We start from the raw sequence: 13,436 nt of genomic DNA on the forward strand, positions 1-13,436 counted from the left end.
GTTGACGGAAGTTAGCCTATTTTCAGGCGCTGCGAAATATCATTTTCTGTCGGTCTTAGTACACGATGTAACTACAGAAGAGTCGAATTTGAAATAGGAAAAATATAGAAACTCTTTGGTCATTTTTGAGTGAGATGCTAACGGTCTAATCAGATTCAATGATCTATGCTAAGCTACAGCTAAAAGTGCTACCGACAGACCCGGAGATCGGCTGAATGGATTTGAAAACGGTAAAACTCAACTGTTTAACTCTAGGGGAGTTGGAAAATGAGCCTATTTTCAAAAATAGTGGAGTGTTCCTTTTAAGGACAACTAATTTCAAGAACACAGTGGGACCGAACAAGAGCCTTTGAGTATTTTATGAAGCCAAATCAGCAACTGAAAACCATTGGAGACTTGACTATCATTCACATCCTGAAATATTTCTTAAATGTATGACAAACTATTTGACCAGCAACCACCTTTGGTCTGTTTAAATTCAGTAGAAATAGTCTTTTTGCTTTAAAATATGTGATATAACCAGTCAGAAACAACAGCCTTAAAAAAGTAACATATGCAAAAACAACAGCCATAAAAAAGTAACCTATGCAAACAGCATTGATGTAATGCCTCCTGATGTGTGATGTGGTTGTTCAGTGTCCAAATGATCTTTTTATTCAAGCTTTCAGAAGCAGGTTAAAGGGTGCCTTATGTGCATATACTGTGCAATATTAACAACAATAGGAGAACACATACCTTTTTAAATGCTTCATAAAACAATGAGAATAGAGAATATATTGCAGCTGGCTGATGTAAACTCATGGGAATCCATCATGTGTGTCTTTTAGTGTTATAGTTGCTTTTTTGTCAGGGTGGAAGCTGATTCAATTCGCTTTACTATTTCACATTGTATTACCAAATCACGAGATTTGTGTCATTGTACCTGTTCATTTTACAAAGCAGCTTGAACTTTGGCAAATGGAAATTCATAAAGCAAACCCTGGCTTGAGTTTCAGCTCTAAACAGCATTTCAGATTGTGGTCTGTCGTTTGAATGTATGCTTATGGATGTGACTTTTAACATTCACACATTGTACTGAGGCCTTGTTGTCTTGCTACCTTTTACACAAGTACTGTATACAATTAATGGTTTTAAAACCATGTTAACAAATAATAAAATGACTAAAGGCAATTCTAATTGGACGTTGGAGCAATAGAATCTGTTCGTTGTTTTAAAGATTAAATGCTGTTGTCATGTAACGCAATATTCAAATCATTCGGAATAGAAATTAATGACTTGAACAGGTGCTGGGTGTGGTAAAAGTGTACACATGAATGAGGTATTGCCTAAACCTGATACATGGTAAACAAAACAGCCTATCAGCATGTTAATTCAGTTAAAATACCCCAAGCTTCATATACGTGCCTCCCTGCACTGCTTTAACAACCGGTCATTGTGGTTTGTGAGGGTATTATATTTACAAGAAAAGCAGTTTAATGCTAGACTATTCACAACTTTTAATAGTGGAACCTTTTCTCCAAATTGTTATATTCTAAAAGTAGAAAACCAAGTGCAAGGTTTTCTTTTTTTAATTATTTTTTTCAAAGTGCCTCCCTTAGTTATACCCTACTAATATATATCTATAATTTTTTTATTATAACTATATATTTTTTCTGCTGTAAAAAATAAACACCGTTTTGAAATTTTTGAAAAAATGAAATTTTGTATAAAAGCCTTGTAATTAATGGATATCAGAAAGCAATACATTTCTTTTCCAGTCCTTTATTGTTTACAAACAAACATACTGTACTTGCATCTGTGCATGTGTCCAGTAAGGTTCAGCAGCTTAGATGAAAACAAACATTGTAAACCACTCATGATACAGTTCGCAAAAAGTAACAGTTGTTGTTGAAATAACTGGGCAGTATTTCATTTCATTATATATAAAAAAAAAATGTTGAATTCAAATATGCAAAATTTGGTCAACATCAACAAAGATGGCAGAATGAAATCTGTGTTCAGAGCAGTAACGTCCAAATATTCTGTGGTCCATTTTTACATTCTAGTACAATGGAATATATAAGTGAGCAGCTTCATCCTCACATTCAACTGCTTTTATTTCCAGCAAATTTCTGAACGTGTGTTAATATTTGTATTACCTTGACACATAAACTGAACATGCTTCAAGCACATTTAACAAACAGAAATGGAATAATGAGTCCCAAAACCAAGGAGGGGTCAATATCAAAAGTCTCTTGTGTGCATCAGCTGCTTTGAGTACAGTTCATCTCATTCTTATTGAATGCACGATTTGTAAGTTCTTGCTGTTAGATGTTTCTCCACTCTTCCAGCAGGGCATCAGCAAGTTCTCAAGCACAACTGGGGGTCATATAGTTATATGTTGCACGTTTGCATTTTGCCTATCAATGTTTAGTCTCTTAAGCGCTGTTCCTTGTAGGTGCATGTGTGATAGTAGTTTATGATTGACTGAATAAGTATGAAAAACCCTTTACAAGATCTGTAAAGCTTATCTGGATTTTAAATGATTTTTAAAATTGCAGCATCCTAAAAATAATAATAAATTATGTAAATATATATAATTATATAAAAAGTATATACAAACAATTTTTATATAAACATGCAATTTCTAATATATATATATATATATATATAAATAAAATTAGTTTTTATTTTTTGGGGGGTCTTACATATGGTTGTCCTTCAGCTTTAGATAATATTATTGCACTTCTCTAGGGCCTGGTGATCTTGCTAAAATGATCATTTCTACATAGTTCTTCACAAACAAAGAGATTTTTGTTGTTTTTCTTTCAGTGCATCAGTCAGACACTGGCAGAAGAAAACTTATTAAAATTATTGTGATACAATTTCTTTCTGAGAATAACATCAGCAGAGAGCCTAGATCTACGATTGAAGCTTGCATGCACACATGACCTTGTTACCATCATCACCCCTAGAAAAAAATAACTGAGCAGAAAATTTTAATAAAAAACAAATACAACCTGACACACAGAGCAACAATACAGCAGATTTTGAGTCTTAAAGGGTCTGTATTACAGTGAAAATAACTTTAAATATGCAGATAAGAATTATCAAATGGTCAGTGCACAGTGAAGAAAATATATTTATCATATTTACATGACTAGATGTTAGCAAATCAAAGATATGTCATTATTGCTCAATGTTTCGTAGAGTCATGGATCTTGGTATCCAAGTCCTTGACTTGAGTATTGCCTCATTTACTTTGTGCATGTTGAAATCCATTACACATATTCTACCAAATTAAAGGACACAATTACATTGCAAGATACACTAAAAGTGAATTTTGGATAAATTAGAATGGGCTTGTTAAAGAAAGTTCTAAATTTTAGGGTCAGTAAGATTTTTATTTTTTTTTTGAAAGAAATTAATATTTTTATTCAGCAAGGAGGCTTTAAATTGATCAAAAGTGACAGTAAAGACATTTAAAATGTTACAAAACATTTCTATAAAAAAAAAAATGCTGTTCTTTTGAACTTTCTATTAATCAAAGGAGCCTGAAAATGCATCATGTTTTCCACAAAAAATATTAAGCAGCACAACTGTTTTCAACATTGACAATAATGAAAAATGTTTTTGAGCACCAAATCAGCATATTAGAATGATTAGGATCATGTGACACTGAAGACTGGAGTAATGACTGCTGAAAATTCAGTTTTGCCATCACAGGAATAAATTACATTTTAAAATATATTAAATATATATATTAAAAACTTATTGTAATAATATTTAACAATATTACTGTTTTTACTGTACTTCTGATCAATCATAAAGCAGCCTTGGTGAGCAAAGTCATTCTTTTAGCATTTGTTTTTGATTTTGGTATTCAACATATGGTAATAATTAATTTTATTTCTTTTTTTGTAATGTGCAAACTGAAAGTACAAAGGCCAAAGAAAATATATAACCCACATAACCAAGAAAAGGAAAGGTTTTCTCATACAGTTTTGCTATCTTTTGACTGTGCAACAATCTTTTTCCAGTAACAGGCATGCAAACTAGTATTGATCAACCAAATGCATTAAAATAATGAAACATCTGTCAACATTGTCATTTCAAAAGCGCATTCGGTTCTGATTGCAGCCGAGTTGCATTAGTATCAACTAAACACAACAGCACAAGCACAATACATCCCATAAAAATATCACAGTTTTAATGCCAAGGCAGCATAAAATTCTGCAATTTAAATCATTATTTAAATTGGGAGAAAAATAAAGACAGAAAAAAAAGAAAAGACATTTATTGTACACAATTCAAGTTCAACCTAAAATAACTCGCTGTTTACATTGAGTGGATTTCAGAATTGAAATAAGGTCCATGATATTGTCGTCAAGTTTGTTATTGTATGTTCATAAAAAAGGAGTGAATCGCAGTCAGCAAGCACTGACAATAACATCATTATAATATGTTGTCCTGCTTCTTCCCATTGACTGTAATCCTTGCGTGGTCTTCGCAGTGCCATCGCTAAAACTTTATCATTATGTCTCTCCTTAGAAGAGGGTTGTTGACTTAAGCATTATTTCAGTGCATATCTGCATATTATTTTGCATACTTTGTGCTCCAGCTGCCCCTTCAGATCTGTTACCATGGCAACAGGAAGCGGCGTATGAAATCACCCAGCCCTGTCACTCTCCAAATGACAATAACTTTCTCCCTCCGTAGGTTTTAAGTTAACAAAGGAATGCAAAAGAACTGGTGCATCTTCAGTCCATGCTTGTGTGTGCATGTACACATGAAGTACATGGTGCAGATCATGTACATTGTGTATGTGTGTGTAACTGAGAGTGTGTGAGAGAGGGCAGTCAGCTGAAATGATCCTGACTACACGTGAGGATGCGGCGCACTGAGAAAATCACTGAGACAGAGACAAAGAGAACAACAACACATTAGACTTCTCAAAATCCCCATCTATTAGGTTTTATTTCCAACCAAAGTGTGAAAATATTTATTAAACTCAACCACTGGGTTTCCTGACCAGGGTTTGCAACACTTTTATAGAAAATATAATGTTCAATTAAACTAAATAAAAATATGTATTTAAATCAATATAAATTCTATTAAATGTATATAGTGGCCCTTAAGTATTTTGATGCTTCAATTACACATCTGTGTCACTGTGTCAATAAAAAAAGGCACACTTGTCCATTAAATGTTTCACAAAAAAAGTATTTTTCCAATTATAAAACAATTAATATAATGCTCAAAAATAAGATAGCTATATTAAATATATCCAGTAAAAATGACCTCGCAACCAGTTGGTTAAAAGTAATTGAAAAAAGAAATGTCTATGCAAGGCAGTTCTGAAAAAAAGTCTTCAAATATTTATTTTGTTATCTAATGCAAATTAATATAATCCACATGTGGACACATTGTCCAAATGTGTTTTGGTATATACAATATTTATAATTTAACTGAATTTAAATAACAAATTGTTAGTATTTATTTTAAATTAATTTAAAACTTAAAAATATGATAAAATTCAAATAAAATTATATATATATAAAAATATATATTATTTGACAAATATAAGTCAATAATTCAATTGAATTAATAATTTCATTTATAAAACTAAACATTATTACTTAAAGGGGTCATATGATGCGATTTCAATTTTTCTTTTAGTATTGATCAACCAAATGCATTAAAATAATGAAACATCTGTCAACATTGTCATTTCAAAAGCGCATTCGGTTCTGATTGCAGCCGAGTTGCATTAGTATCAACTAAACACAACAGCACAAGCACAATACATCCCATAAAAATATCACAGTTTTAATGCCAAGGCAGCATAAAATTCTGCAATTTAAATCATTATTTAAATTGGGAGAAAAATAAAGACAGAAAAAAAAGAAAAGACATTTATTGTACACAATTCAAGTTCAACCTAAAATAACTCGCTGTTTACATTGAGTGGATTTCAGAATTGAAATAAGGTCCATGATATTGTCGTCAAGTTTGTTATTGTATGTTCATAAAAAAGGAGTGAATCGCAGTCAGCAAGCACTGACAATAACATCATTATAATATGTTGTCCTGCTTCTTCCCATTGACTGTAATCCTTGCGTGGTCTTCGCAGTGCCATCGCTAAAACTTTATCATTATGTCTCTCCTTAGAAGAGGGTTGTTGACTTAAGCATTATTTCAGTGCATATCTGCATATTATTTTGCATACTTTGTGCTCCAGCTGCCCCTTCAGATCTGTTACCATGGCAACAGGAAGCGGTGTAAGAAATCACCCAGCCCTGTCACTCTCCAAATGACAATAACTTTCTCCCTCCGTAGGTTTTAAGTTAACAAAGGAATGCAAAAGAACTGGTGCATCTTCAGTCCATGCTTGTGTGTGCATGTACACATGAAGTACATGGTGCAGATCATGTACATTGTGTATGTGTGTGTAACTGAGAGTGTGTGAGAGAGGGCAGTCAGCTGAAATGATCCTGACTACACGTGAGGATGCGGCGCACTGAGAAAATCACTGAGACAGAGACAAAGAGAACAACAACACATTAGACTTCTCAAAATCCCCATCTATTAGGTTTTATTTCCAACCAAAGTGTGAAAATATTTATTAAACTCAACCACTGGGTTTCCTGACCAGGGTTTGCAACACTTTTATAGAAAATATAATGTTCAATTAAACTAAATAAAAATATGTATTTAAATCAATATAAATTCTATTAAATGTATATAGTGGCCCTTAAGTATTTTGATGCTTCAATTACACATCTGTGTCACTGTGTCAATAAAAAAAGGCACACTTGTCCATTAAATGTTTCACAAAAAAAGTATTTTTCCAATTATAAAACAATTAATATAATGCTCAAAAATAAGATAGCTATATTAAATATATCCAGTAAAAATGACCTCGCAACCAGTTGGTTAAAAGTAATTGAAAAAAGAAATGTCTATGCAAGGTAGTTCTGAAAAAAAGTCTTCAAATATTTATTTTGTTATCTAATGCAAATTAATATAATCCACATGTGGACACATTGTCCAAATGTGTTTTGGTATATACAATATTTATAATTTAACTGAATTTAAATAACAAATTGTTAGTATTTATTTTAAATTAATTTAAAACTTAAAAATATGATAAAATTCAAATAAAATTATATATATATAAAAATATATATTATTTGACAAATATAAGTCAATAATTCAATTGAATTAATAATTTCATTTATAAAACTAAACATTATTACTTAAAGGGGTCATATGATGCGATTTCAATTTTTCTTTATTATGTGGAAAATAATGTGTTTTTTTAACCTTAAACCACATAAACACATTGCATTACACCAAATACACAACATAATGTTCTTTTTAGCAACGTCATATGACCCCTTTAAAATCTCAGGCTACTTCATAGAAATAATTTAGATCACAGCAGTTCAGTTGACAAAATGTTTGACCTCTGGTGTTCTTCCTAAAGAAATGTACAGGTGTGCCTCTCTGAAAGATAATTAGCAACAGCCCCATCTCAAATAAAACCATATCTCTGTATTCAGACAGGGTTGTTGGTTCAGTATCAGCACAAACTGGAACATATAGACAGTGACTTCGGTCTGAATTACTATCGCCACAGCTGTTTGTCAGGGACCTGGAGCAGAATGTAAAAACTACACCACCTGACACAATCCTAAAAATAGCTTGTATTCTCATCCAATTGAATAAAAAGATGAATGTAGCCAAACTGTTTTGTCGACACTAAGCAATGGGAAAAAATACAAATAGCAGCAGTTTGTAAAGCGTACACACCTGAGTATATTTGGTAGCTGTGGGCTCTTGTAGATGAACTTGTGTCTGTAGCCCAGAGAGCTGGGGAATGGGATGAACTGAACCTTATGACCGTTCAGACTCTTGCTCTGAGCTGCCAAATCATACAGCTGAGAAAAAAAATTACGATCTTTAAAAAAACAAATGCATTAGGAGCTATTATGACTATTATTATTATTATTATTAATGCATTAGGAGCTATTAATGTTATTGTTGTTGAAATACATATTTATTATTATACTTCATATACTTCAAGCACTGTAGTTCTGTTTTATATAGATTAAGATCTTTAAAAAAACAAATGCATTAGGAGCTATTATGACTATTATTATTATTATTATTATTATTAATGCATTAGGAGCTATTAATGTTATTGTTGTTGAAATACATATTTATTATTATACTTCAAATAGCTATAGCACTGTAGTTCTGTTTTATATAGCATAATGAAAGTAATGAAGTGATACCGGTGGTTTATATTGAGATATTTAGGTTTTGCTTCGTTCTGAACAAAACAAAACCAGTTTTAATGTAACTTTTTTCAATATATGATTTTGGTTTGATATGTAACAGGTTGTTTAATAATACATATCCTCACACTTATAATGCAAAACTGTGTTACTTAGCCTGACAACAGTGGCAGATAAATGTAAAAAGTGCTTTTAAAAAACTAAAATCATGTGCTTTTACAATAGCTCTGAACATGGCTCATCCAATCAGAATTTAGAGTCTGAAGTATCCGTTTTACAGTTTTAAATGAACCCTCTCATTGTCTGACACTGATGTTTTACCTTCTTTCCCAGCTGGAAGGGTACAACAGCATCATCTTCTGCATGCAGGATCAGAACTGGACAGGATATGTGGTTGACACTAAGAGACAAACAGACACAATTCAGTAGTTTGAGATACTCAAAAACTCAAAATAAGTACTCCCTTATAGGGATTCAGGACACAGGTCTGTTTTTTATAGTCTGGGACCTTGCACTGGAGGTTTGTGTAATGAAATACATGATCACCATCTATGACTCAAGAATCAATGCCCACATGCCGCTGAATACTAAAGCGGTTTATTTATACACATGTACATCAAGTCTGTTTCTAAAGCAAGTTCTCAGAGGAAGACGAAGACTCCAGCATGTGAAAACGCTACAGAACAGAGACCTGAGATGATTATCTTAACACAGCTGCAAGGACACTGTGCTATATAAACACGGAACAGTTTTTGTAGATAAACAGAAGAACCTACTTCTCGTCACTGGCAAAGCGAATGTCATTTGCAGTTATAGAATCCAGGAAGAACCAGTCAAAGCCTGGTAGATATCTGTAAACCTGTTCAAATTAACATATCAACGTTCAAGGTTAGTCATGTTTATTTGTTGCACAAAGGCAGTATGTGATACCTTGAGATTGAACAGGAAGTTGGTTTCTCACCATAGAGAAGGGATGGCTCTTGGCTTCCTCTCTGATATTGGTAAAGGGTGACTCTAAAATTAGGGAGTCTGGGGGCGTTCCTGTAAGCACAATGGAAGGAAGTCTGCAACATTCCTTCATGTTTAAAATAGTGCCTCAACTACAGGCTTATGTAACTTAAAGACTTATTAGAAGTGCTTGGCAATTAAATCAGTTCAGTCTTAATCCAGTAAAGTCAGTGCCTATGAAAGCTTGTCTATTTCTGAAACATCAACACAGTCACCGCTTACTTAAAAGAAATTAAATTATATTCCTAATCTCTTTATTTACGGATCTTTAATTCACATTCACTGTTCAGAATATGAGCTAATTATAACATTTATCAACTAATTTTAAACCAAAATTACAACGTTAGTTATTTTACACATAAATTTGAATTTCCCATGACTTATCCAGTTATTTATTGATGATTAAAACTTAAGACTTTTATAATTTAGCATGCTGATGTGGTGCTGAAGATGTTTCTTCTTCTTACTATTATTTTAAAAAAAAATAATTTTTTAACATTATGTCTTTACTGTCGCTTTGTTCAATCTAATGCATCTTTAATAAACAGAAGTGTTCATTTCTTTAAAAAAAATAGTACTGACCCCAAACTTTTGAACAGTACTGTATATTGATTTTATTAATTTCCGTAATTTTTCCAGGCCTTGAAATCACACTTTCGGATTTTCAAGATTTTCCAGGGCTGTGTAAAGCCTGATCATTATTTAGTCCCTTTTCCTTGTGGGGACAAGTCCACAAGGTTATGCTTTTCTTCTGGGGACATTATTTATGAGTTCTCATGAATAATAATTAGGCGACATAGCACTCATTCATGTATTCAAAGTGATTTGTAAATGGCTGCTTGCCATTGAAGGATAAAGCCATTGTTGGAAGTTTCTGCTTGGTTTGTAGTTTCACACTGTTGGCTACTATTTATTTCAGTCGCAACATTCCAAGAAAACACAAATGCATGAATGCATGTTCACGTACCCCTGTCACAGAGCCGTCTCACTAGGTTAGTGGCCACTCTGGAAAAACAGGAATGTACAGCATCAGCAGCAGTTCAAAAATGCCACAGGGAGTTACACAATCAATTCCTTTACATCAAAGGAAAGCTAAAATGTTATTCCAAGAACTAGAGAATCTACATCTAGAGAAAAGAACACCATCAACAGTGCTCTTTCAGATGGCTCAGGCGAGTTCATCTCACCCTGTGCCGAGCGAGTGACCCCATATGTACAGGGGCTTCTGGCCAATCCGCTGCTTTATCCACTGGTAGAGGAAGAGAGCGTCTGATGTCATGCCTTTCTCTGAAGGGCTTCCCTCAGAGTCACCCCAACCTGCACGAACAAACAAAACCACATGGTGCTTCACTCTAGGACTGCGAATGGGATTCGGACTTGCATGATAGGATAATGCATTAAAATTGACACTCAACATACCTCTATAATCAAATGTGACTACATGGTAGCCTAATGAACAAAGAACCTGCAGAGACAAGCATATAAAAAGTGTAAAAACATTAACTCAAATTGACAAATGGACAATAAGACAAGCAGTGCTTTCAAATCTTAAATATATACTACCGTTCAAAATTTTGGTATCGCTAAGATTTTTTACGTTTTCTTATGCTCACCAAGGCTGCACTTATTTGACAACAAATACAATAAAAAAGTAATAACGTGAAATATTATTAATATTAAAAATAACAGTTTTCTATTGTAATACATTTAAAAATGTCATTTATTCCTGTGAGGGCAAAGCTGAATTTTCAGCAGCATTACTCCGACACTCTTCAGTGTCACATGATCCTTCAGAAATCATTCTAATATGCTGATTTGGTGTTCAGGAAACATTTCTTATTATTATAAATGTTGAAAACAGTTGTGCTGCTTAATATTTTTGGGGAGACGTGATACATTTTTCAGGATCCTTTGATTAATAGAAAGTTCAAATGAACAGCATTTATTTGCAATAGAAATCTTTTGTAACATCACTGTCACTTTTTTCAATTTAATGTGTCTTTGCTGAAAAAAATTTTTTATTTCTTAAAAAAAAAACATTGAAGGTATAATTCAGAAATACTGGTGGCTAAAAACATTGGAGGTATAATTCAGAAATACTTGCACATTGTTGAGAGTGACCCTAAGTTGTAATCGATTTTTTTCAAACCACATCGGGTGGTCTACAAAAGACCACCTAATGTGCGTAATCTGCTGGTTGGGGCAGATCTGTCTGTTCCACAGCCAACACATCATTTAAGTAATATAACTTTTGGTAATTATAAGTGTGGAGGCTGTCAACAATGCAATTTTACATATAAAACACAAACTTTTAATCATCCCTCTACAGGAAAAAGTTTTAAGATCCGAGGAACGATTTCTTGTAAAACAACTACAACAACTAGAAGTCCAGTTGCACGACACTGTCTGAAGTTTAGACATTAATAACTTACTTTTAAAACGTGAAGCTTTTCTCTAATTATAACATTGATCTATCTGTTTGGATTTATTACACTATATTTGATATTATATTTTGATTTGGTGTTGGTCTTTTTTTTTTTTTTTTTTGCAATTAAGTATTTTTTGGTTGATTTTTGTGTTAGATATTGTTTATTGATATATATTTTATTTTATTTTTTGCAGTCAGGTATTTCTTGATATGTATATGGTTAAGTGTTTTCAGTCAATCGTTGTTTTCACTTTTATGCGATATGTTTATTGCCCTTATGTGATGTGTTTGTTGATTGCCCTTGTGTGTATTTATTTTTTATTTTTTGCCATGTGGGTGATTCATGTGATTTAGGTTTGTGCTGTATATAAGTGCTGAGCTGTGTATTTGTTCATTGTCTGATGAAAAGCTTTTAGGTGTGGTGAGAACATATTTTTCTAATTTTGGAGCTGTGGTGTGCCAGCTTTGATCTTCTTTTATGCAACTTTTTGTGGTTGAGCAACTTGAGCACCCACATTGAGCTTTTGGCCTGTTGGATGTGCGCTCTTTGGGTGAAATTCTTAAAAAATATATAAATAAAGAAAAAAATCTTACTGACCCCAAACTTTTGAATGGTAGTGTAAATTCAAAGCAGTTGCTCTTTTTTCTTTTACCTTGTACAGCTGAACTCTGTGATCCCCTCCTCTAAAACAAACAAATAAATAAAGAAAAAAATCTTACTGACCCCAAACTTTTGAATGGTAGTGTAAATTCAAAGCAGTTGCTCTTTTTTTCTTTTACCTTGTACAGCTGAACTCTGTGATCCCCTCCTCTAAAACAAACACAAAAACACACTTAAGTAAAACGACCAGAGAATTGCATCTGACAAACTGCAAATTTGTCAAAATGTAAATGGTTACAGAAGAAAAACTGGGCTCCATTCACTAACCGGGGATTACACACTACCAGACTTTCAAATCATTCCGAACACAACAGACTCATACAAAAATACACACCTTGTTGCTAGTACACACATAACAAATGAAGATAATACACTTTCTAAAATTGGCTCAAAATATTAAACAGGTTTGATCTCCAGTGACTAGACAGAATCATAGTTGGTGCACATCATACATTACATGACTTTTGGTCAAATCCGCAGATCTGATCTTCCAGACTATAAATCAGGGCAAAAGTCATGTAGTGCATTCCAGCCTTAAAGGGGTCATATGATGCTGCAAAAAAGAACATTATTTTGTGTATTTGGTGTAATGAAATGTGTTTAAGGTAAAAAAAAAACACATTATTTATTATTATTATTATTTATTTATTATATATAAAAAAAAAATCTTACTGACCCCAAACTTTTGAATGGTAGTGTAGTCTTTAACGGCTTAAAATATCCTGTTCACTTCCCCAAGACTTTATTATCAAAGATTCTCCTATTCAATACTGAATCTGACCAGCGCACAGACAAGCTTATTTATGCAGAGAAAATTACAGCATCAGCTGCAGGAAGCTTATATGGCCCTTCCCACTGTTACTTAATAAAAGTCAAACACACACACAGTCACACTCAATGGCCAGCAGCCCACAGCCCGTGCAGTCCTCTGTCACTACGGATTTACACATTTTGGGCCACAGGCTGCATTTCAACAAGTGCAGGACTTTTTCCACACCCTTCAGAAAGACAGCCATGGCCATAAGGCAGATAGAGAGGGACAGAAAGCTGTAGGGTA

General features: G+C 33.2%; 1 protein-coding gene across 1 annotated transcript; it reads right to left on the reverse strand.

Annotated features, from left to right (window-relative positions):
- Positions 1-5,705: 5,705 nt before the first annotated feature.
- On the reverse strand, positions 5,706-13,395 carry LOC107717057 (monoacylglycerol lipase ABHD12-like). The gene is made up of 11 exons (XM_016523698.1): positions 13,377-13,395; positions 12,499-12,529; positions 12,372-12,402; positions 10,710-10,755; positions 10,478-10,607; positions 10,258-10,295; positions 9,244-9,323; positions 9,059-9,141; positions 8,604-8,682; positions 7,795-7,922; positions 5,706-6,511 (listed from the first exon to the last, which is right to left on the reverse strand). The coding sequence occupies exons 1-11, from the start codon at positions 13,393-13,395 to the stop codon at positions 6,478-6,480; spliced, it is 699 nt and encodes a 232-aa protein (XP_016379184.1). The 3' UTR covers positions 5,706-6,477.
- Positions 13,396-13,436: the final 41 nt, after the last annotated feature.

This window comes from Sinocyclocheilus rhinocerous, unplaced genomic scaffold, assembly GCF_001515625.1.
Source record: "Sinocyclocheilus rhinocerous isolate Xijiao unplaced genomic scaffold, SAMN03320098_v1.1 scaffold119, whole genome shotgun sequence".
Lineage (NCBI taxonomy): Eukaryota > Metazoa > Chordata > Actinopteri > Cypriniformes > Cyprinidae > Sinocyclocheilus > Sinocyclocheilus rhinocerous.